This window comes from Rhineura floridana, chromosome 7 (assembly GCF_030035675.1).
Source record: "Rhineura floridana isolate rRhiFlo1 chromosome 7, rRhiFlo1.hap2, whole genome shotgun sequence".
Lineage (NCBI taxonomy): Eukaryota > Metazoa > Chordata > Lepidosauria > Squamata > Rhineuridae > Rhineura > Rhineura floridana.
Genome location: NC_084486.1, coordinates 107,586,629 through 107,612,621, shown reverse-complemented (window position 1 = coordinate 107,612,621; position 25,993 = coordinate 107,586,629). Strand labels below are relative to the sequence as shown.

At 39.1% G+C, this 25,993-nt stretch overlaps 1 protein-coding gene across 1 annotated transcript; it reads right to left on the bottom strand.

Annotated features, from left to right (window-relative positions):
- Positions 1–250: 250 nt before the first annotated feature.
- On the bottom strand, positions 251–25,348 carry MOGAT1 (monoacylglycerol O-acyltransferase 1). The gene is made up of 6 exons (XM_061636786.1): positions 24,789–25,348; positions 13,790–13,968; positions 12,666–12,870; positions 10,794–10,968; positions 6,153–6,352; positions 251–1,357 (listed from the first exon to the last, which is right to left on the bottom strand). Exons 1-6 carry the CDS (start codon positions 24,880–24,882, stop codon positions 1,203–1,205), a joined length of 1,008 nt encoding a protein of 335 aa, XP_061492770.1. The 5' UTR covers positions 24,883–25,348; the 3' UTR covers positions 251–1,202.
- Positions 25,349–25,993: the final 645 nt, after the last annotated feature.

The window sequence follows — 25,993 nt, the reverse complement described above, 5'->3', positions numbered from 1 at the left end:
AAAAGAGTGAAAATTTCTGGGATTCTTCATAGATTTGGGATGTTCCATTACAGAAACACATCCATTCAGAGAATTAAGGGAAAAGCATTCCCAGAAAACATTGTGCACCCACACATACATATACAAAATTGCATTATCTTTTTTTTTATAATAATTTTTTATTATTCAAATTTTTATAAAAACAAATACAAATACAACAAAAACAATACAACAGAAAAAAATAAAATAAAAAGAAAAACTTGACTTCCAATTTGTTACAGATCAGCTATAAGTATATAATATATATCAAACCTGTCTCCTAGAACATACGAAATTCACTTTTTTCCAAAGTCTATCTTAATTAATCGTCAAATCCCATTATCATCATTTCATTTTTTTCTTTCAGCAAAAAGTCCAAAAGAGGCTTCCATTCCTTAAGAAATGTATCTGTCGTTTTTTCTCTAATAAGACATGTCAATTTGTCTATCTCAACTAAGTCCATTAATTTCAATAGCCATTCTTCCATTGTTGGTATCGATTCCATTTTCCACTTTTGTGCATATAGTAATCTTGCTGCCGTGATCATATATAATATTATTCTTCCATATTTCTTTTCCTTTTGTTTATCCATAAAACCCAATAAAAAAAATTCTGGTTTTGACTGAATATTTATCTTTAAGATTTTTTGCATCATCCTACCTATCTGTGCCCAAAATAATTTTGCCTGTTTACACAACCACCACATATGATAAAAAGATCCTTCTTGTTGTTTACATTTCCAACATACATTAGAAACCTTACTATACATTTTTGACAACTTTTCTGGAGTCATATACCAACGATACATCATTTTATAAAAATTTTCTTTAAGATTATAGCATAATGTAAATTTCAAACCTTTTTTCCACATATTTTCCCATTGATCCATTTGTATATTATAACCAAAAATTTTTGCCCACTTAACCATACACTCTTTTACTTGTTCTTCTTCCATGTCCATTTTTAATAAAAATTTATACATTTTTGCAAAAAACTGCAAAAACAAAATTGCATTATCAAGAATTCTTGGATACAAATGAGTCCTTTCTTAATTCATATTGCACACAGTTACACAAGAAGAGTGTAACTCTTATATGTCTTTGGAGAGAAGGATGGGACAAGGTAAAAGGTTGCTTTGCATCAGCAAGCAACTCTTCTGAATCCAATTCTCCCTGTTATTGCATTTAGGTAAACATGAGAGACATCTGCTCTGGTATCCCATACTTTTCTTTATTTTTGTCAAATAACTCTTGTAGGTCTCGCAGATATTTCTGATGGAGTTGATCAATTTCTTCAACGGTAGGATTCAGATTTTGTTTCACAGCAATAGGACTCCCAACTGCAAAACAAAACAATCCAATGAGAGTCATCTGTGTCAATGCTCTGTTCCAAAATCAAGAACTTCAGCTGTTTTGCTTTAGGTTGCCATTTGTAGGGTTGTTGTTGTTATTAATAATATCATCATTATCATTAATTCAATTTATATTCCACCTTTCTGCCAAAGGAACCCGAGCTTCAAATATATAGTTTATTATGTTTGTTTTCATTCTCCATAAAAGACATGATCCAAATATCTAAAAACATTCATAAATTGCAAGGGACCTCCAAACTCTTAACTTCCGTGCACTAGCAGAGCATCATAAGTTATCTTGCCAAATGTGGACAGATTGAACACCCACAGGTTTTACAGTACCACTCACATTGGAGCACATGGACATTCTTTACAATGTTATTTTCCTGGCTACCTTATAGGATCCATTTTTAAAATGGTTGTAAGTGATCTTGGTACTGCAAAACAACACAGACGTCCAGGGATGAAAGCTAGTACTATTGTCATCATGAGAATATTGGAGAAATCAATGTCACTGCTTCATCAGGAGCTGATAACCAAGAATCTATACAATGTGGCTACCTGTAATACTATTTCATGCAAGTATGAACTTCAATGTAAATTTGTAAGAGAAAACAAACAAAATGAATGGTCACACAAAAAGTAAAAGTAGCCATGTTGGCCCATAAGAGAAATGTCAAAATCCAATGAATGGCACTTCCAAGCTGTCTCACAAATGCAAGACTGATTATTTTGCCCAAGGGAAGCAATTCTAAAAACATTGTAGTTTAATACTTCCAAAGAAATCAAAATTTGCATTACAGGTAATTGCCTATTAAGCACTGAAAGTACTTTATAGACTAGTAAAATTGGGGTATTTTGCTCATTCACTATCTACAATCAAGAAAAGGCTGCTATCTGAACAACCTGTTTCTTTATATAAACCTGGAACTAGTTTGTAAAATTTGGATACTAAAGGCAGCCACCCATTATATGCATGGAATATATTTATGAATATGCATAGATGCAAAGGGATACAAAACAACATAGTATTACACTGAAATTATCCTTATACTTACCTAGGCCTTCACAATCTAAAATGACCAGTAAGGCAACTAACCTTATTCCTGTTTCTTGTTTAACAGTTATGAGTAGGGATCTGTGTCTCTACCGTAAATTGTATACTTTTCAGTATCCAAAAGTTAGTTATTTTGTTCAAAGAAGACCAGAGCAATCTTATCCACCATGCACTGTTTGTATTTCCCAATGATTTTTTCTTTCTTTTTCAAATTACTTTCATACAACAACAGGTTGAATCAGCACCTGGAATCTACTCCACCCTAAAAGGCTCTTGTGTCAGTAAGACTTTAAATCAAACAGTGCCTAAAGAAATGCGTTCATTCATATAGGTTCTAGTGTATTGCAATTAGCATTCATTCCTTTTTTAGCCTCTTCTGCCTCCGCCCCGCCCAAACGATCTGTAACTGGTATTTACACACGAAAATCAACCTCTCAACATATTTTGTGGCCTATCATATTATATCAAGTGGTATAATACACCACTTTTTAGAAGAGTACTCCTCTTAATCAAAGGCTGAGCCAGAAGTACTTTATAGTTCCCTCTCCCCTTCACTTATGGGGAAAGAGGTCAGAATATATCTTATCATTCAGTTTACATCTAAAAACTATTGACATTATGGTTTTACAAAATCTCAAGAATACAGCTTGTTGTTTGATGACTGCAGTTTGAAAACTATGCAAAGTACAGGAAGAGAGGAACACAATAAGTGAAAAGTATAACCTGATTAACACATTATTCAAGTCCTGCAAGATCCAGTTTTAATATTACTTTTTCCTACACATATCTTCAGGGGCTTGTCCAGATGGCAGAGTCCCTGTGACTAGATTGTACTACCAAACTGTAAGCGGGGAAAAGCTATTCCATGTTTGCACTGAGACAGCTAAGGGAACTTTATAGGGTAGGGCTCTGATACAAATGTCTTATGGGAAAAAAATCCATCCTGGTTTTGATAGATAACCAAAACAGCATGGGATTATAGGTGGCTATTTTAAAATTATTATGAATAAACACGAGTACAACTTGCATCCTTCTTCAAGGAGACATGCTTGGGGATTATTAGGAAAATGAAAAGATGGAGTCTGTTGAACGTCTCTGCCTGAAATTGGTGGGAGGCAGAGAAGGGACTCATCCAGACTCTTAAGTAAAGAGAATCTCTGCAGCATCAGAGGTGATTTGCTATTAATATCATGCTTTGTGCTCCTATAGCTCTTGTATTTTATGTCATGTTTTTTAGATGGACGGCCTTTAACTCTAGATGACATATGAATATGGAAAGGTGTTCATGAATTCAGGTGTTCAGGGAGAGGTTCTGGAAGGGGTCCTGGGACCTATTAGACAACAGGATGGCTCAAATTTATTATTTTTAAATGGTTGCTCAGGTTAATTGGATCATCCCCACCCAAAGCAGCTTTGTCATACCCTCTGGACTCCTCTGACCCATTAGCTAAAGACCAACGTTCTTTTCTTTTTGCATGGGACTTCTACTGAATGTTTTCCTAGCACTAAAGAGTCTAACAGAAAGTGCCTTCTGTGGTGATGGGGAAGGCAGAATTCAAAGAACAAAAATGTTTTCTTATTTTTTAAAAGAGGAACATCCATTCCTTGGACAGCCATTCTTTTTTCATCCCTAAAGGACAAATTTATGAATTTGTGGCTGCAGCATTATCCAGTTCATGTAAGCAAAGCAGGTGAGTGTACAAAGTGTATTATCTCATGGCTGAGTATTGTATGCCCAGTGGTAGGTCTCAACCTACCTCTGAGTTATGCAAAAGCCAATTTCTGAACAGAGTACAAGTGCTGATAAAAGAGGTAAAAATATCCTACTTAATATTACACCTTTATTTATTTAAAATATTTCTATCCCACCGTTCTACCCTATAATAGGGTACTCAGGGAGGCTTACAAAAATAAAATCAGACATGTACATAATAAAACTGTAAGCAGTAAAATCACAAAAACATTAAAATAAATTAAAATCCATAAAATACAATACACACATACACACACACACACATGTATACATATATATAGGGAATGGTACTAAAGGGACTACAAAGGTAAAATTTAACATAGAAGACATAAAATCAGTGTCAGGCTCTACCTTCAGTCCCTCCCAAAGGCTCTCTCTCTTTTCTTCAAATTGCTAAATACTCTTTTGGTTCTGCTTATCAATCCATAAAATTTAAAACTATTATTGCTTGTTACTGTCTTCATTGTCATCAGTGCATGGACACTTGCTCATACTTTTTATACCTGAAGTTAGCCATTTCAGATTATTATAGTCCAAGTGCTTCATGTCCACCAGCTAAAATGTTGGTGGAAATCTTCAACATTGTGGCTTAGAATCCTTAATCTTTTCACCTATACAGACTCATCTGAATTGTTTTTAATGGTATTTCATCTCTCTTTTAAATGTTGCTGTACGCTGCCCTGATATTCTGTATGGGGGTGAGTTATAATTATTTTTATAAATAAATACAATTATTCCATTTTAACTTCATAACTATCATGTGTTGTGGATTCAAGTGAAATATAATGGAAACTATAATCACACATTAGACATAATGGGATCTACAATCACTTAATATTACCCAGTGAGCTTCTTGGTTGAGTGAGGATTGAACCAAAATCTCTCTGGTCCAAGTCTATTATCCTGTACTCTACACCTATGATAGCTGAAGGGAACTGTTCCTGGCAACCCGAAGATTACTGAGGAAAGAATATTGTAAACTGTATTTTACAACATCTTAAACAATGTTGCTTAAATATTTTTAATTGTAAATGTATTTTGGAATGTTTTAACTGTTTTTAGTATATGTTTCTTGTTAAATTGCTTTGTTTGCTGCACTGGGCTCCTTCAGGAGGATGGTCAGGATATAAATTCAGTAAATAAATAATAAACAACCACACCAACTTGGACAACTTTAACAAGATTAGACAAATTCAGGGAAGATGAGGCTATCAATGGCTACATACTACCTCCAGTACTGGAGGCAGTATACCTCTAAACACCAATTGCTGGGGGTCAACTGTGGGAGGGTGGTGGTGTACTCATGTCCTCCTTGTGGGCTTCACATAGGCATAATCACAGTTGCCCACTGTGAGAACAAAACACTGGGCCAGTTGTTGGATAGGCAATCTCCAGTATGTATTGTCTTGCTGCTGCTTTGAAGTTATGAGACAGCTTTGATGATTTTAAGGTATTATTTTATTTGCTGGTTTTGTTTATTTTGTATGGTACTTCTGAACCACCCTGTAATCTAGTATGAAAACCAGTATATAAATGGAAACAATAAGTAAATAAATAAATAAATAGGCCTTTGGTCTGATCCAGTAAGGCTCTTCTTACGTTAACACACCACACTAGGTTTATAACATAGTGGGCGAAGGTATGCATTGAGGTATGTTATGCAGATTATTCACCACTGACAAATATGTCAAATTTTATGAGCTACATGTAAGCACAACACCACCAAAGTGGGGGAACAGAAAGAGGGAAACCCAGCAAACAAAAGATTAGGAAAAAAACAGATGTTTATTTCAAACCTTATTTATGTAGGTATTATTAAATTTATATCCCGCCCTTCCCCACAGAAGGAGCAGAGCATGGTGCACAGAAGGTAGAAATAACACTTTGCAAAGGATAAGTGGCTAGTGTTTCTTGCCATAGATTTGTATATTAAGTATGCATGCATGAGATCAAAAGCTGTGAAAAGAACTTACCAATGGTATGAATAGGTTTCCTGTAAGGCATCACACCAAAGCTATACTGAAAGATCCCTCTGCCATGAAACAGAGGCAACGAAAACCCCATAATCTTCTGCAGTTTCTCTTGCAATGATCTGAGCAATGATCCTTTTGGGTTTGCAATTTGTTTGAACAGCTCATTTTCACCAAAAGAAAACACTGGTACTAGCTGAGCCCTGTCAGAGAAAAAGCAACAATCCAATTAATCCAGTGTGATCTGCTTTAGCCACACACTGATGTAGTTCACATTCACATCAATGGTTTGACAAGTATATCCAGTTAAAGGTAGCTAAAAGACCTTTGGCACAAATAGCAACATTCAGATGCACCAGGTTCATAAAATTACATTGTAAGTGCCAGATAGACGTTTTTAAAAATTCATGTAGCCATCTACTGGCTTCTAGGAAAGGCTCAACAGGCAGTATGACTAAGCCTCCATTTATACAATATTAGCCCAAGACACAGCAGGTAGCCCTGAATATGATGGGAAACAATGGGAATTGTGCAGAAATTTGGGAAGCTGCCCCATAATTAATGAGACCATTTAATTGGTCCATCAAGCTTATACGGACAAGGAGAAAGGAAGAGGAAAGCAAACATATTCAGATACCAATTCTTGATGACAGAGTGAGGCTACACACCTTTCGCCCCACCCATCACTGAGGTGCTCTTTCTAATGTTCTAGTGTAACCTCTACAGTGGGGAGACTTTTCTTCTTGTGGAGAGTGGGGCTGCACCACGAAAGGTTAGGGTTTTTCTTAATTGTGCAGAGAGGAGACAAGGATCCCTGTGGCAGACGTTACTCGAGATTGCAGAAAAGCCAGCATGTACTGTGTGATGACTGGGGGGGGGGGCTAAAGGCACGGCCCTGCAGTTTTTTTCTGCTTGTACTGCCACTTCACAACTGGAACATCTGAATAAGGCTACAGTCTCAGCAGCAGCATCTGACCTAGCAAGATAGGTTTCCCTGCCACACTTGCAACCCAGCAGCTCTTAGTCCCCTGGGATGATGGCAGAAGCCAGAGTGTGCTTCCCTTAACCTCTTCAGTCCCAGGCAACTGGCAGTTGGAGCAGAGGGTTCCTTCAGGCTGAGATGGGGGAACAAGCTTCCTCCAGCTGCATCTTCTCTGGCCAATAGATGAAGCCAGCCTGGTTTTCCCCTTGCCATTATGATCTTCCTGGGAGGCAGAGGGTACAGCCTTCCGGTGACTGGCAGTCCCCTATAAGGTGGTAGATTAAGATGTGGCTTTAATATATAACAGCATGAAGTGCTTTTAAAAGTGTGCCAGGTTCCTTGCATCCAATATCATAGGAAGATACCTTATACCAAGTGATAACACTGGTCCATCAAGCTCAGTACATTCTACACTTACTGGCAGTGGTTCTCCAGTTTTCAAGGCAGGGATCTTTCCTAGCTTTACTTAGAGGTGCCAGGGATAGGAACTGAGACCTTCTGATGCAAAGCATAGCCTTTTGGACTCTCCCCCAAATAGTCGGTACGCCTAACTTCTTCCAAGAATTCCAGCCATTATAAGTGAAATTACCTAAGCCACATGTTCAGCACAAGCACCATAGATACGCAAGTTTGTATACAAGTGTGCTTGTATTTCAATATTATGGAAGATAAAACATTAGTTATATGAAATGCTGCTGGGTCATGGATATCTGGGGAAGCTGGTGGGAAACTTAATCTTCCCAAGGCATAGCTATCAAATGTGTACACAGAAAATAATGAATCACTTGTGTGACTCACAAAGTGATCACATTTCAAATACTTTGAACTTAACAACTGTATTTCTCCAAAACCTTACCACTTCAACATAGTGTCCACATCTTTTCTGAAAACTGACTGTGCTTTCTCATAGGAACATAGGAAGCTGCCTTATACTGACTCAGACTATTGGTCCATCTTGCTCAGTATTGTCTCCGCTGACTGGCAGTGGCTTTCCAGGATAGACTGGGGACATTCTCAGTCCTACCTGGAAATGCTAGACTTTGAACCTGGGATCTTCTACGTGCAATGAAGATGCTTTATCACTGAGCTATGGCCCTTCCCCAAGCTTCCCTCAGTCCTGACACTAAGCAGATGCCATACATCAAAGGTGGCTAGACTTTTTTGGCCCAAGGGCTGCATACATCCTTGGCCAACCCTCCAGAGACCACATGCCAGTGGTGAATATGGCCAAAAGTGAGTGTGGCCACCCCACAGTCTTGCATGGTCACTCTTGCATGGACACACAGGACACATAAACACCCACTGCCCCTTCCCAGCCAACATCAATTAAGTTGGGAAAGGGCAAAAAAAATTGCACAGTATTTTTTCACAATCAGAAAATTGTAGATGTTGGTTGCCTCTTTTACCCAGATACCAGATTAGAAGGGACAGTGGATGAGAGAAGTTTTGAAATCAGGAACAATACCCACAGGAAGGGAAAGATCTATAGAACTGCTGTTAGCTAATAGCATGTTTGCAAATAACTATTACAAACACAGCAAAAAAAAGAGTTAGGAAATAGGAAGTTGCTTCATACTCATGTACTCAAAAGCTCTTAGTTTTGTGTAGACAAATTGCTCTTTAACATTACACATTGCTCTTTAACACTACACATTCATGTTTGGCTTTTCAGTAACAAGCACCATCTATTTCACAGCTCTGCCCACACTGCTTCCCTTATTTTTTTATACATACAAACTGAAGATTGGGGATAAATTAGCAAAAGTGTTAGAAATGGCCAGAGAATAAAAGAACTATCAGTCGGTGGGCTCTGTTACAATTGATGGAGTTTTCCCAGTCACTTTTGGTTCTGTAATGTGATGTGTCAGTCCCTTTGTGCAGCACCTAATAGTTTTCGTCTCTTCATAAATAATGATTTTATAAATAATAATGACAGTGGAACATCCGTACCTCTTCAGACAACAGTGCTTCCTCACCCCCAGGAAGGTGAAAATTCATAACTCCTGCCCATGACTACTCCTTACCAGCCAGAAGATCTGTCAAGTGTTTCCTTTCCCTGGATCCTGTCAGGGAACAAGTTTCTGTCTCCTTCATTCTCTCCCTTTAGAATTATCCCAACTTTTACCTCAGTTTCTTCTTAGTCTCAACTTAGAACTCCCAAGTGTGCTTCAATGTGTTATTTGTCTCCAAAGAGGATTGTTAAAGTATCTATAGCAGCCTTTCCCAACCAGTGTGCCTCCAGATGTTGTTGGACCACAATTCCCATCTTTCCTGACCATTGGCAATGCTGGCTGAGGCTGATGGGAGTTGTGGTCCAACAACATCTGGAGGCACACTGGTTGGGAAAGGCTGATCTATAGGCTTGCAGGGACAGATTTTCTCCAATATGCAGCTCATTTAACCTTGATCAGTGTCTTATTTGTTTGTTTATTGGCCACATATAGATATGAATGAATCTATCCATTTTAGTTTCTCTCAGTTTCTCAGCATCCCAACCTTAAGTTTAGTTCTCCACATTTTTCCATGTCAGTGTGATTTATTTTAAATGTCCTTGTGAAAATTCACCAATTTAGTGCAAATATCTCTTAATGTACACATTTTTGTATGCAGTTTCGCCTAATAACATATTTGCAAAGCAATTTTCCCTAATAGAATTCATTTTTGTATGTTACATTTGCTAGTATATGCATTTTTATGCACACTTTAGCTCTGTACATGCATTTTTGTACAAATTACTGGAGAACTGCAATGCAAAATTCAGAGAAGTGCAGATTCTGAAGGCTGGCTGTGTATTCGTTTGCATATTGTTTCAAAAAGTATGAATTAGGTGGGTATGCCTTTAAATGAGAACTGAATTATCTCCACCAGCCCTACTCACATCCCAGCCTTCTTTCAGAAAGTGTAGGCCCCCTCCAGACATCCTGTTTATTGAGCATTAATTATGATTTGTGCTCATGAAGTTATCAGGGTGGTTATACACAAAAACACTTTCAATACATTTTGTGCCTGTAAAACTTTTGGGGTGGCCATACTGCTTCGTTTCCAATTGGTGCATGTCCCATAGTTTCCTGCTAAAATCTTGCAACTTTTCCTATCACAGATGTCTGGGAAAGGGGTGTTGTCCCACTTTTGTTTTGCTATAGTGCAAGAGTGCTCCTCCAGATGGCAATAATACAGTTACGTTGAGGAAGCATCATAGAACAATTGATAAAGCAGAATGATGTGTGAATGGTGCAGGATAAATCTACCTCTAATGCCCTATGATTGCATCAATGACAAGTTGAAGAATACACCCGAAAAGAAACTATACTTTGTCTAAAAGTCTGCTCTCAAATCTAAAATGCAAAATACACTTTCTGTTTGTATTCTATGGCAAGGCTGAGCAAGCTACTTTTGAATTTGGTTTGGAGAATCCCAGAAAAACAGTGGTTGCTTTAAGTGTAAAAAACCCCATAAGAATGTTCTCCGTTGTGGGAGAGAACCACTGGTATGAAAAATAAGCTTGCTACCACTTAGAAAATAAAGGCAGATACTTTATCACACACACTCCAGATAGCAAGCTATTCCTTCTCTATTCAGAGACAAGTTCTTCAGATTTCCAGTTAATGTCTTGTATGGAATCAGTTTATTCTTAAAGGGCGAGGTCTCCATGTGGAACTTACCCATGTTTCAAAGCCACCTTAATGAACCCTTTCCTTTTGAGGATACTAAGAGTTAAGCTTCCAGGACGGGCATCCAAAGACTCTTCTGCTCCTCCAATTACAATCACTGCAACATTTCCACCTCCTTCATTGGTCAGCACATGAGACACACTCTTCTTGGATGCTGAAACCAGCCCTGAAAGTGTGTTTGTATGCATGCATGCATGAATACATAGCAGAATACCCAATTAACTGATTTGTGCTATGTGGAATTTTAAAACTATTAGTTCCCTTAGTACAAAACATTCTGCTGAAATTAAAAGCAGCAGTTAAAATGTTATTATAAACCTACAGTATACAAATCACATATTACACACTGCAATCTAATATTCACTAATTTATAATTTATTTCTAAATCATCCAACATTTAAATTATACCTTTAACGTAATAAAGTACAAATATAAATAATATATATAGATTTAAAAACTGTTACATATTTAAATTTCTATAATATAAATTATCAAATTATTTAATTGAGTATGACTGCAGTAAAAAAGGTAAAAATTCTAATTGATGTTCTCATTTCATGCATTTAAAAAGGAGGACCATTGATTCTCAGATTGTTCATTTCTTTGTCTATCTTCCCTAAGCATACCCCTTCCATTAATTTTGTTATTGTGGCAAGATACCATATTTAACCCATTCATGTTCTGTTGGAATAATCAGAGTACGCCATTTAGCTGCTATTAATAATTTGGCAGTAGTTAATAAAACTCCATCCAGATTTCAATGTTCTGGTCTTACATCTTTTTAAAGATATACCAAGATGGTGACTTCATTTGAATTTGATATCCAGTTATTTCTTGTATATGCTCTGTAACTTACAACTACTGTTTTAACATATAAAACTGTAAGACACACATTTTGTTATTATTGAATTAGATAGAACAATAAGCTGTTTGGGTGCTCCCCCCCATGCAATTGATAATCAGGAGAGTGGGACTGAACCGTCTAGCCTCATCTGCAACAACCTCATTACCATTGCCCACACACTGGGGGGGCACAACTGCAGAGGAGAGCCCATTCTTTGTGCATAGGCTCCCCCCGATGATGCAGAACCCTGATTGTTCATCATGTGAGGGAAACACTTGAATAGGGCTATGATCATAATGCTATGTTCTAGAGTTAACTTTCAGAGGTGAGGAAAGTGTGCCAGGCCCCACTATTACATTGCTTCAAGTGGCTGGTGAAAACCTGGTTTAAAAAAACACAAAACTTTGGCTGAATAATCTTTTTGCTAGCTCAGTGTAATGTTTTGAAAGTTGCTCTGTAATTCAGAATTTTTGTGACATTTATTTTAGTTTTTATAATTATTATTATTTATTACATTTATATCCTACCCCTCTTCCCAGATGGAGCCCAGGGCGGCAAACACAACACTAAAAACACTGTAAAACATCTTAAAAACAGACTTTAAAACATATCAAAACAGAACACCTTTAAAAACATATTACAACAAAACATCTTTACAAACATCTTTTTTTTAAAAAAAAACCCATTAAAACACCTTAAAAAGCAATTCTAACACAGACACAGACTATTCATGTTTACTTTGATTTTGTGACTGGATTTAATTTGGGGGTGGTTAATTGTTTGGATAGGTAAACACATGAGAACAGGATGCCGGACTAGACATGCCACTGGCCTCATCCATCATGCTCTTCTTATGTTCTCATATACTGCTATTATGTGATGTGTTAACTTCATTGAGTTCCTTTGGGAAAGCAGGCAGGATGGAATTTTTTAAAAAATACATACATACATTTTTATACAGTATATTTAAACAAAAACCACATCTGATGCAATTACTAAGGGGAACCAGCTTTACTTACCAGCACACATAATATAATCCCTGAAGAAAGGGAATCTGAACCAGACAGGCAAAATATGAAGGTATGGAGTCAGACCAGGGAATAACTTCTTAAAACCGGTGTATTCTGTGCAAAAGTTTCCAAAAGCTCCAGCAACAAGGACACCATGAGGATGAAATCCAAAGAGGTAGTTTTGACTTGGATCCAAATCGGACGTTTTTATGAGCTGAAATAAATGCCCATTAAGAAGTTCACTCAAGGTGCGTCCAAATTGTTGCTATTTTCAGGTGGGATTTGATGGCATATAGCAAATTCAGATTGCATAACTAAAGTTGATTAGTGCTTTTATACAATAAACCCACTCCCCCTTTTTTGCAGCAAGGAAAGTAATGAGGAATTTTTTTTTTTTTATTAAATTTATATCCCGCCCTTCCTCCTAGAAGGAGCCCAGGGCAGCATTGATAAGTATGGGATAACAATTGCTTGATGTGATAGTGCACAACCTCCCTGCACCTAAATCAGAATTAACGCTCAGTAAACAGGCTGTCTGGAAGCAACCTCAATTTGGTATGTAAATAAAAGAAGAAAATAGCATTTGTAGGGTATACAGACATCCCAGCTCCATATCTTATAGACCAATGCTAAGCATGTTTACTCAGAACAAAGTCCCATTGTGTTCAAACTTGTTTCAAACAAACTATAGTTAACTTTAACTACAGTTTGTTGGTTTGAATACCCAACAAGCTGCAGTTAAGCAAAACAGAAGTGAAAGCTTCCAAATTCTTTATTGTATTCACACTGGAGGAGGGGAGTATGCAAGCCTAAGGCTTACCTAAGACCATCACATCACGCTTAGCTATTGTTTAGTGCAATGCCCAAACATGGCCATGTTTATGTGATAGTCTGTCCACATTTGAAGTCCAAACATGCAAAACATCAGCCTAGGAATAATAAAAGAACAAAACAGAAGTAGAGTCCCAGTTAGATACAAACTATATCAGCTTTCCCCGCTATGCTCTGGGACATATATCAGTGGGGGAGGGCCAAATGAAACAGAGACAAACCATATGACCAATCTAGATTTAAGCCAAGTTGCTAGCTCTATTGACTGATTTTCATAATTCATTCTGAAAAGTTTTACTCACATGAATTGGAAAGTACTCTTTAAAGTACCTCCACACAGTCCAGTTTCTGACCCACTTGGATCTTCTTCCCCCAGTTTGGGGTGTTTCCCAATCAAAGTAGAGCCAGAGTGCATAAAAAGCAGAGATAAACCAGTAATCTCCAAACAGAAAGATCATGAAGATTCCGCAGCAGCATTGTGCTAAAACAAAAACAAAAAAACCCACAAAATGCTTGAAATTAGAAAACTCAATTTTGCCTCATAACCATTTTCCTCTCCTTTCACATAGTGATCTCTATGGCTAGCCAAGAATAGCCTCTTGATGGTTCTTTCCATGTACCAAGTCCAAGCACTGAGGGCACATATAGAAGTGTTCCAAATGTCCCTCCCATCACCTTAGAACTCTGTTCCTTCGGAGGTCCAAAAAAGCCCAAGAACAAATACGTTCCAAACATTTTGCAAGACTTTTTCAGTCAGGAAAGCAGGGCTAGTGTGTGTGAGTGCACACACACGTATGTTTTTTGAGGACACTCATTCAAATCAATAATGATATTTAAAGGCGGTATGATTTGAACAGAAGCTAATCACACACCAGCAAACATACCATTCCGCTGTTGATAACAATTGAGGTTTTGGGTCTAGTCCTTCTATTGTATTGCCAAGCCTAAACTACCCCCCCTCTCTCGCGCACACACTACACAAATTATTTTCAGTTGATATGCTACCCTTCCTCCTGAAGGAGTCCAGGGCAGCAAACAATAATAAATCATTTTTATTATTAATAAAAAACCATTGTGAAAGCCAGAGCTTGGAAGTAATTCGTTACAAGTAACGAATTACTTGTAATGCAATACTTTTTTGAGTAACAAGCGGGTAACTTCATTACATTTTGTTGGTAATAGAATGAGTAGTAACTTCATTACTTTTGAGGAGTAATTGTAACGTTTCCAGCATTACTTTTGCACATTACTTGGGGGGGGAGCAGGGGAAGTCTTCTGCTCCTCTGATTTGTGAATAAAAATTATGTGCTTCAAATTGGGTTTCTGTGCAGCATTGTTCTTCATGCTCTATGGGTGCTTAGGAGGTGACGAGGGAGGAGGTGGAGAGCGAGACAGGGTAGAGAAAACAATTGTTTAAAAATTGACAGGAGTAGAAGGAGAAAAGAGCTGGAGTCAATATATATATATACACACAAAATATGGGGTATCATCATTGCTGGGGGTGGGGTGAGGGGATGTGAGATTCTGTTATGCCATTATGTTAATCTTATGGATAAAAAAATTATTCTGCTACCCTTTGTGTGTGTGTGTGCTTATTTTTAATGTTGTTTTAGGCTACTTAGATGTGCAGCAGCCAAGGCCAGCACCTTGTAGGCAATTTTTTTAAAAAAAGTAACTAAAATATAATTGTAGCAATTACTTTTGAGCAAAAGTAAAGTAATCAGTTACTTTCAGAGCAATTGTAATTGTAATGGTAATTACTACTTTTGGGGGGCCATGCAACTGTAACTGGAATTTATTACTTTTTAAAAGTAAACTTCCAAGCTCTGGTGAAAGCATTCAAATAACATAACTGATAGTAAACTGTCTTTTGTTGTTGTTTATGAACAATATAAACCCTTTGAAATCCTTCATCAAATATTTGAGGATTTAATTTAGTGCTTTTGAAGACTTCTGCTTCATTTTGTTTGTCTCATGTAATGTGACATGAAATTGTATCTGTAACACCCAGATTTGGATTCAAGCCAGTCTGCCTGATAAAACCAGAAATCAGAACAAGGAGACATAACATCCTGCTTTGGATCATTTAAAATGATGAACACTGATAATTTTGCTTAGGATATTTGGTTCAGATCTATTATAGTTCCACAACATTTTCAAGCTGAAGTTGGCCAATAATTTATATAGTCTGCTTTGGGGAACAAAAAGGAAGCATTTAACCATACTCACGATCTAATATTCAGTGCTCCTAATCCTAGCACGCATACACGTATAGCTGTATAAGCCCATTTTCAGATGTTTGCAGTCAGCATGCAGATGTTGGGGGGTGTTGTTAGTGTTAGGGCTAAAGCAACAATGGCAGATACAGGAAACAAGAGCTACAGAAAAATAGGCAGCTAACAGTGCAATCCTATACATGTCTACTCAGAAGTAAGTCCCATTGGTTTCAATCCTATACCCACTTGCCTGGGAGTAAGCCTTATTTACATCAGCTGAACTTATTTCAAAGTAGACATGTGGAGGAATTCACTGTTTTAAGGGAAAGGAACTTGAGAATAAATCATCTTTAAGCCAAATTCCATTATATTTAAATGGCCAATTTTGCAAACTATCCAAATTAAATACATTTGTTTTGAGTAATATAGCTTGTACCCCAAATGCATAATCAGACATAATTTAGAATTTCTTTGGCAAGAGAAAAGGAGATAGAAAGGAATGGCAAGAGAGAAAGACATGACAGTAGGTAAGAGGGTCAGGCCTTTCTTAACACACTTTCAAAAGAGAGAACAAAAATTAGGATTTGCCCGGTGCCAAACTTTAATAGTTTCAGAGTTTGCGCAATAATCCATGTATACAACAAAGGCATGCCAAGAGCGTTTCAGAGGAAAGCAGAGTTGTGATGAACTTTTACCTCTCCCATGGATTTATCAAGAAATTGGTCACAAGTTCTTATATTGCAAGTACCCTGCAGTTCAGTTTTATAATAACTTCTAAAAGGCAAGAAGTAGGTATTTAATTTGTGGCCGACCAAGCTCCTGACATGACAAAGATTCAACAAAGTATCACTTGGCTTGACAAAATTACCACAGTTATAGCTCCTTGGTAGGATTCCACACGGCTTATCATCAATATGACCTTGAGGTATGAAAGTCACACAAAGAGGTGATGACTAGTACCTGACAAGGCTATTCAAAGAATTGACAAAGGTTGCCACAGTCCAGATAGCAACAAAAGCTTATACCTTTGTTTTAGTTCCAAGCAAGGACAGATCCGGAGAGCTCCACCCTCCTCTTCTTAGGGTTGGAAGCTAAATGAACTAAGAAACGCTAAGGTTCAAACAAACACACCCACTGGATTTTCTGTGTTTGGGTTTGTCAGCGAAGTTAACAAGTGAGTTCATGACTTAAAAAAAAAATAAACACAAGAGATTAAATATTAATCTCTTTAATTAAAGCTTAAGTGGCTTTAATTAAAAGCAAATTGGTGGCCAAGCTGCATAAACCTTGGACAATAGCAGATTCTTGGTGAAAGGTCACATAGTTAACACAGGCAGTTCAATCTGTCAATCTATATGTGTCTGTCAGAGCAAACCTAGGAGCCTGAAAGAGTAAATTGGTCAGTCATCAGGGTACACCCTGTAAGTCAACACAGTGCAAGTCTAAGAGTATTACCGTCCTCAACCTGATACCCTCCATACTGTTTGGACTACAACTCCCATCAGCCCCAGCCAGGCTGGCCTAGACTAAACCACCACTCTTGTTGCATTTAATTTCAGATTAGTCCTCACTGTCCTGAACAAATCTTCCCTGGTTTTCTCAACATGTGCAATTCCCCCTCCTATAATGGTGGCTTTGGGAGAGAATGGGAACAATTTGCTCTGAGGGGGATGGGTGTGACCCTACTAGAAATGAGATGGGGGTGATTTTGTGGGGAAGGACTGGGTTCCCTGGTCCTTTTACTAACAAGCAAGGTTGGGGAGGTGCTCAATAAGACACCTGTCTGAGTAACACGCATGCCATATGCCCTCTAGCTCTCTTGAATGGTAAGGAATCATGGGGAGAATTGGTAAGCTGTAGTTTTTCTATAGAGACTGTATGTACTTTCCATGCCCAGAGGCACTTTCCCTCACATATTCCAGGGCACAGGCTTTTTACTAAAAACAAATCACCAAGTTATCCTTCTGCTAGGTTTCACCTCTAGCACAAATGAAACTGAGAACAGGCCATCAATTTCTTTGTGATTTTGGCAGAGTTGTTGTTAAAAACATAAGAGCCCGCTGGATCAGGCATCTAGCCCAGGGTCCTGTTCTCACTGTGAACAACCAGATGCCCATGGGAAACCCTCTTGCAATTTCAAGCAACTGGTATTCAGAAACATACTGCCTCCAACCATTGTTCCTTTTTCAACATAAGATATGTTTGTGCTTCTACGACCCTTGCTTTCCCCTAAGGGGAAACAATGAAGCTTGAAGGAAATAGGGTCATAGGCAATACAATGATGGCCAGTGAGGAGGACATGAGGCTGAAGGAAAGCATCTCACACACAGTCCAGAGATAGGAAGAGTTCTGTGGCTTTGGCATCAGTGCTGTGGGATGGACAATGGAAGGATATCTGGGGGGCTGTGGGTTAGGGAACCAAAAAGATGGCCATGATCTTGGGGACAGTGATGGAGTACAGAAGAAGTATTTGCATCCCATACTCATATAAATATCATAAATGCAAAAAGACAACTACTTTAGATGTACTGCTGCTACAGCAAGCAGCTTGTACAGCCTAGGGAAGTGGTGTGTGTGTGTGAAATTCAAGAGTTCCCAGTATGCCTACACGTGCTTCCTAATCTGGATCTTGTCATTCCTTCATCTGAACCAGGGTTTGTTGCTTGCTGCTGAGCTGACGTACCACCACATGAGAGCCCTGTGAAATCCTCAGTAATGTTGCTATGTTTATGAACTTTGTACTCTCTGTACTATCAGAAACAAACCCTGTTTTCTGTCCCCAGTAAATAATTGTCTCCATTTGCAGAGATTTTGGGGATTTCTTTAAAAAAAGAAAAACAAAATTAGTGTGCAAATTCACACAAGTGCTCCAACTTCTCTTCCATCCCTGCCATAAATGTTGATCCAGGTAATAAATATATATTATTTTCTCTGTTGCCAAAGTTCAGGCTGTGAGTGCTGTTGCTTATGTAACCAAAATGACACCATCCATGCATAAGAGGAAGATATTGGGAGGCTCGGGGAAATCCCAAGATTTGCAGAAATAAAGCCCAGGGGAAGACCCCCAAACAGCCCTATGAGAGCTGGGTGTGCTCAGTGGCCATGAGGGGAGGGCATGGAATAGAAAGGAGTGAATAGAATCCTGAACATGGAGCCCGCCTCACTGCAATATTTTGTTGCAAAGCCCATTGGTTGTATAACTTAGCTATTCTATAATGAGGGCAACAAGATCCATTGCGGGATTAGCTATGTTCACGTTTCACAAAGACAGTAACTGCACCTGTGCTTCAGTGCATTGCCTTCAGAAATGTCTACCATGAAGAGAATGGGGTGGGCATTCAGACAATAGTTCCGTTTTCATCTGCAAACTGAATAGAGCTGAGACATGTGTGAAAGCAAGGACTTCCCTGTTGCAAGTGCTCAAGGCCTCCAGACTGCATGTTGTGCTCACTTGTATAGCTTCTCATCTCAATAGTCCAACTGAAGTCAGATAGCTAAAGATAGGTGTGACTTTATTAGGGTTCAAACATATAAAAGAGGGGGAAAAATCGTAGAAAAGCTCCACACAAAGTCACTGTACTGAAGCAAGTTATCTCCTCTTTGCTAAATCCACACTGGGTGTTCTGCAAACAAGACATTATTTCACTAATTGGATTATGCAAGAAACACTTGTCCACTGCTATGCCTCTAGCTTCTAATAATGAGTAATGAATGGTGTAGAAACTGCCACGACATTGCATGGGATGGCAGAAAGTCAATTCCTCTCACTGTCAAAGAAGCAGGCAAGCTCAGTCATGCAATCTGGCAATTTTAGACAATGGCATTACAGGGGGGCACCTCTTTAGATGGTAATGTGTATTACTCCACTTCAAATAAGCCAGCCTTACTGTGTTTGGGGAAACCCCTGCCCATTCTGTTGACAGGGGTCCTGGACTTCTACCCCCCATTGCTCTCCTACACCACTGGGCAAGTTGAGTGACATACTATGGTAACAATTAATTCCTTTTCACTAATTATTTGCAACATTTTATTCCCTTGTACTTATTATGCTGTATAAATAATTAGTAAATCTGTAAAGGTCTGCACTCAGTAAAGCCCCATCCATATTCAGAAATCCTATCCTGAGCAGAGCAGGAACGAAAGAAGATTTGAATTATTTCATCTGCACAGAGCTCCAGGCAGTTACATTTATCTTTCTTCATGACACCATGCACTTGATCTTTACAAATGATTAATAAGAGAACAACTGTTATCGTTGTCTTTTCTGCCTTGGAGGATAGCCTTTGGCACAAACTAGTCAAAAATTCGACTTCCCTGGCCATAGGATTAAGAGCTTTTTATAAAGATAACCTTTTATTTTATGCTTGCATTCTAAGTGATCCAATTTCCTAAGAAGAATCCTGCTTTTATTCATTGTACTCAAAACTGATTTCTCAGTTTAATCCTGCTGTGTCCATCTTACAAGCTAAATGCTGTCTTACCTGTTATTGTTTTAGATTTGGATAATATGAAATACCCTAGGAAACACTGGCACTCTCAAGCAGGAAGCCTATGCACACTTATTGGGAAAAGTCCAGGTGAAATCAGTTGAGCTGTGGACTACAGCAGAGCAGGAGTGGGGAACCTTTTCTGACTGGCAGGACAGATCCTTAGCTCCCCAATCATGTCAGACCAAATGTGACAAGTGGGTGGGATTGCCCACCTGTCTATCACTTTCTGTTACTCAGGCGTGGAGTCGTCCAGGGTCTCAGGGGATCTTAGACCCGTTACTTTTTTGGGAGCAGGGTCCCAATGTTTCCAGCATCCTACAGCATGAAAGGGGAGTGTGTTAATAACTGAGAAGAGTCTTCTAATATGCTTCATTGTCTTCTCCTGCTGACTGGAGCCCATCAGAGAGAAATGGGGTGAGTCTGCCACTAAGAAGACTTTTCAGCAGCTAACACACACCCCTTTCATGCTGATCTACTCCTGGGGATGACTGCTGTTGTGGGAGAAGGCATTAACAAGGATCTCATTCTCAACTCAGTAACCAAAAAGGATATGTGTGGCTGTGATTATCATGAAGGGATCCTGTACTTCTGAATTTGCCAGTGTACTACTGGTCACTATGCCAGTTGTTGGGACTTCAAAGCACAGCAAAAGTCTATTTGAAAGTACTTCTGCAAACAGCCTCGCACTGCTCTTTGAACCTCCAGAGCAGCACTGGGGAATGATGTCCACTGAAACCACTGTAAAAATGGAAGGGGAAAATCCATTTTAGTGGCAGTTTCAATGGAAATATCTTTCCCCGTCCCAGCACAAGGTGTGCAGGAGCACACTTACAATGTCAGGTGTAGGATGGGTGGGCATGGTTTAGGGAAAATGGCTTTGTGGGCCAAACATGAACTCTTGGCAGAGGTCCCCCAGCCCTGTACTGGAGCATAGGGTTACACTGATCAATGTTTTGAGTGCAGAAAGAAAAGTAAAGCATTCATGGTTCTATTCCTATTTGGAGTGAATCACTACTTTTTTATTTTTAAATTTAATAAGGAATGTCTGGGGAAGCGAAGAGAGAAAGTGAATCAAAACCATGAATGCAGAAGGACAACAGCAATCATCAGGCAAAAGAAAAAGAAAAAAATTAGGAGAGAAACATACTGAAAAATGTATTTATTTACAGATGTACTCCAATTTCTTTCCTAATTTCATGCATGAAATCGACTGCTTCTGTAAAGAAATAATTTCCTTAGCATCTTTTGAGGTCTGCCTCTTAGGGGAAGAGGCTGAGGTTTGTAGAAACCCTTCCTTAGCCCCACTTTCCCCTCTCCCCTCTCCCCTCTCCAGTGTTCTCTGCCTTTGTTTCTCAATCTGTGATTAAGATGTTTGAATGAGAAATTGAAGAAAAGGTTAGGAACCAAAATTAAGTATAGAACTAAACAAGGTAATGTAGATGTGTACAATCTGTTCTAATTACAACATTGCTGGTCTTAAGCCCACCCCTAATCATATACCTAGTTCATCATCTTCAGTAGTTACCTGAAATCGATGAGAGATGTGCCATACAATTGTATGCAGCAGCACAGCACTTAAGACTATGAACATTTGGAGACATGAATTTTATTACTAATACTATGGAAAAGTTGCCCTCAGAGTTACCCTCATAAGGTAAGCCACAGCAATAAAAGTAATTTGGACATTATTGGCATAATCCCTGGATGCCTTAGACTTTTGTGAATACTACCATTTTGATTAATTTCTGCCCTACAAAAAATCATTTAGCAAAGCTCCCCTTGTGATTCTATTTCAGTCCAGTTAAATTCTGATTGATCCCAAGTCATACTTTGAGCTTTCCCCATTGGATCTCCAAATGTCCAGTGCCTCGCTTTCATGAAGGATGTGGTTCAGAGCATGAAGAGTTAATCAGCCTTTACTAATATGCTGCTGAGGGATTATGGCACATTTAATAAAGATATTAATTAGTTGATTTTAGGGTGCTCCTATCCAATTCTTTCAAATACAGCAGTAACCTCACTTAGCTGAGATTGGATTTATTTTTTATGCATAATGATTTAGATCTCACTTATTCTATAACTATAGTAGTAATTCTAAACACATTCACTTGGAAGTATTTTTGAAACCAATGAAAACTTATTTCCAGGTAAATTGATTTAGGATTGCTTAATGAATAGCTGGACATAACTCATGTTGCTTAGATTGTGGCTTCTCAAAAGAAAATGTACACATACAATTCTTTTAATTTCCCAGACATACAAAACATTTTCATTGTATCTTGTTGACATTTCATGGTATCTAAAAAGCCCCACCATCATCAAGACTCTTTGGGATTTTTTAAAACATGAGAGGAATGGGACTTCAAAGAATGGAAGAAACGTTTCAACAGCTATAAAAATTCTGATGTTCAGACGGGAAAGAGTGACCCAAGTTTATTCTCTCGTTCATGCTTTTCATTGAGTTTACTATATTTAAATTCAACCCTGACTTTCCAAAAGTGCAGTGCAGCTTAGAACACAAAATTGTGGCTATGGAAAAGTTTTATTTTACATCAAAGGAAGTGCTTCCAGGAGGATTTTAGTGCCATGTTGCTGAATATTGCATCATTTTATCCTTTGGGTAGAGCACCAAAAGAACATTTAACTTGTTAGTGTAAAAGGAGCAATCCCTATAGGATTTGAAACAGAATATTAGTAAGATTATTACCTAGTCACCTGTTACCTAGGGAGGTGGTGGGCTCTCCCATGCTGGAGACATTCAACAGGCAGCTGGACAGCCATCTGTCAGGTATGCTTTAACTTGGATTCCTGCACTGAGCAGGAGATTGGACTCAATGGCCATACAGGACCCTTCCAACTCTACTGTTCTGTGATTATATGATTCTAAATTACAGGTGAGCTGTGCAAACCTTGTTGGTCCAATCAGCAGAGAGGAAACTAGAAGGACTTGTATCATTCTGGTTGTTGTATATAAAACCCTGTGCTTGTTGGTATGGCTATTTTCAGTAATCCCCCTTACCCTAATGCCATTAGTAGTGCATCATAAAACTATCTATGGAGGAAGTGCTCTTTGGACACAGCCCAATTCACACAAATACTTGCAGTGCAGCAGGTAACTCACAAGCCAAAACTACTCTTGTAAATACAGCCAAGCTAAATCAATAATCCCCTATAAGGTAGAAGAGGAAGATCATATGATAGACAAAGCAAGACTTGGTTAAAGAATGAAAGCTGTGACTTCAGTTTGTTGTAACAAATGGCAGTGAAGGTCTTAGAAGGTCACTTCAGACAAATAATAAGGTGACTAAAAGTAGCAGGCTGCTGGATATGGTTATGTTGATTTTTTTTTACAGAATAAAGGAGGGCCGGAAAGGCTGGACTACATACCATCTCAATGAAGAGGTAGCAAGGAATAATAAATACTTGTTTTGTAGGTTTTTTGAAGCAGGCAAACCTTAATGCCATTTCTATTCATCATGAAAGTTTAAGGAGTAGGAAACGGGTTATGAAGCAGCTGTATATCATGGTGCACATACATTTATTTTTTCCTCCTTCTGTTCAAAATAGCTGTATCAGATTCTACTTATACAATACGTTCAGTGGTATTTTGACTTCGCATCTCCATACTGTAACTTGCAAGATTAGTTTTCCTGTTAGGAATTACCATCCCCTATAGCCTTGGTAAGTATGTACTATCTAAGTATTTATTTCCAGAACTAATTACTTAGATTCCTAGAGCCACCACATTATCATTATCTCTTTAATGCTAGTTCCCTTAGGATATTAATTAGCCACAAACTTTGGATGACTGCAGCCAAAACTCATTGTCAATGTATAAAATTCCATTAAGTAGGTTTCAGTCTCCACATTTGTGCAGTCTGATTTGATGCACATTTACTTGGAGGTAAGTCCAGCTGACTTAAATGGGGTTTAGTCACAAACACGTGTGAATAGGCTTGCTGCCTTATTCAGGGATAGCCAACATCAAGCCAGGCTTATTTCCTAGTGAATGTGTTGAGAATTGCAAGCTGACAGTCACAGCCCATTCAAGTTACTCAGAAATAAGTCTCACTTTGTTCAATAGGACCTACTCCCTAAGCAACCTTATTCACAGCTAAACCTCATTTAGTAGTTTACCCTTCACAGAGCATCAATTCGCAGCATCCTTAATTCGCAGCACCCTGGGAACTACAATTCCCGGGATTTTGGGGGGAGAAAATGTGCTTTATGTGTAGGCAGCATTACTTACAAGTCAACATGCACAGCCACACATTTCCCCAGGACTGAAGCCAGCCCCATCCTATCCTATGCATGTTTACTCAGAAGTAAACGTTAGTTCAGTAGGCGTACTGCCAAGTAACTGTAGAATTACATTACAGTATACACATTAACTATTAAGTAAGGTCTACTAGGCTCAATTAGTATACGTTTACTATTAAGTAAGGTCTGCTTGGCTCAATTTACTGGGGGAGGACAGTCATTTCCCACCGAACTCACTCTGAGTTACTTCCAAGCAAACAAGATTAGGATCGGTCGTAAAACCTGGACGCAGGTGCGCCAAAGTCAACCCTCAAGAGAGGAAAAAGAGCAATTACCTAGCAGCAGAAAGGAGAAGACCCACTGAGACACAGCGGCGGTTTGCGCTCTCCTCGACAAGGGGATGTTGAGCGGGGCAAACTCGACCTTCATATCGCGCCTGTGTCGTGCACGGCCGAAGTGGCTTTACGCGAAAAGGGACCGAAAGGGCAAACACAAACAGACCTTCTCGCCTTCTTCCTGGAGCAAGGCGGGGTGGGTCCTAGTGCTCCGGCTTGTGGTGACCAAGTCAATCACCCAACGCTGGAGAGAGCCCAGCTCCTTCCAAGTTTGGACACACTGAGCCAGCCCACAACAGGCGGATGGGATCCCGGTAGCAGTCGAGTCGCTGAGGGGCTCCTGAGCAGTCCTCGGGCTGCCTCGAGGTAGAACTTTCCTACCTCCCCGGCCCTCGCCTTTCCTGGCGGCTACTACTACATGGATCTACCCTGGCTGGACTGGAGCAATTCAAGTATCGTTTCACCGGAGGGTGCCGGTCGCCGAATTGACGAGACAGGGCCACGGCAACGTGGTGGGGGCTGCCACGTTCACCACGTAGCCCCTTGCTCTGGAAAGAGGACTCTGTATTGAAAAGCTTGTGAGCGCGCGCGTGTTCTTAATACCGTATATATATATGGTGCAAAATGGGCAGACTGCATTTTGGGAGGAATTTATGAGAGAACTAAGCTATATATTACCCCTTCCATTCTAAACGCATCTTCTCCAAAGTCCTGTTCTAAGTAAAGCCCCGTTGATTTTGATGGAGTTAATTTCCTGGTAAACATGCTTTGGCTTCAACCGTCTTCTAAAATCTTCGTTTATCAGCTGTTATAACTGAAAAATGTTTCTCTTTCGTCATAAGGGCCTAGCAAAGGGAGGGGGCAAGTTATTGTCCGGCGGAACTCCCCCCCCCCGCTATGCATCGTTATGATCCATGCTTCGTTATGATCCTACGCCCGTTCAGAGATTCCACTTGATTGCAAACGCGATTTATTTCCTAGTAATAGATTGCAGCTACAGAAGATATAGCAATCTTCTTCCTATGAAAACCACTGGCTGTGAAACAGCCTTGGTCACCCTGGAGGATGTCTTATCCTGGGAAGTGGAACCCTGTTGGTTCTTCTGGACTTCTCAGCTGCTTGTGTGGGGAGGTGACTTATTAACAGTCCCTGGTGATTAGGATTCTCCTCTCCCCCCCCCATTTTGAATTTGAATTTTTCCAGAT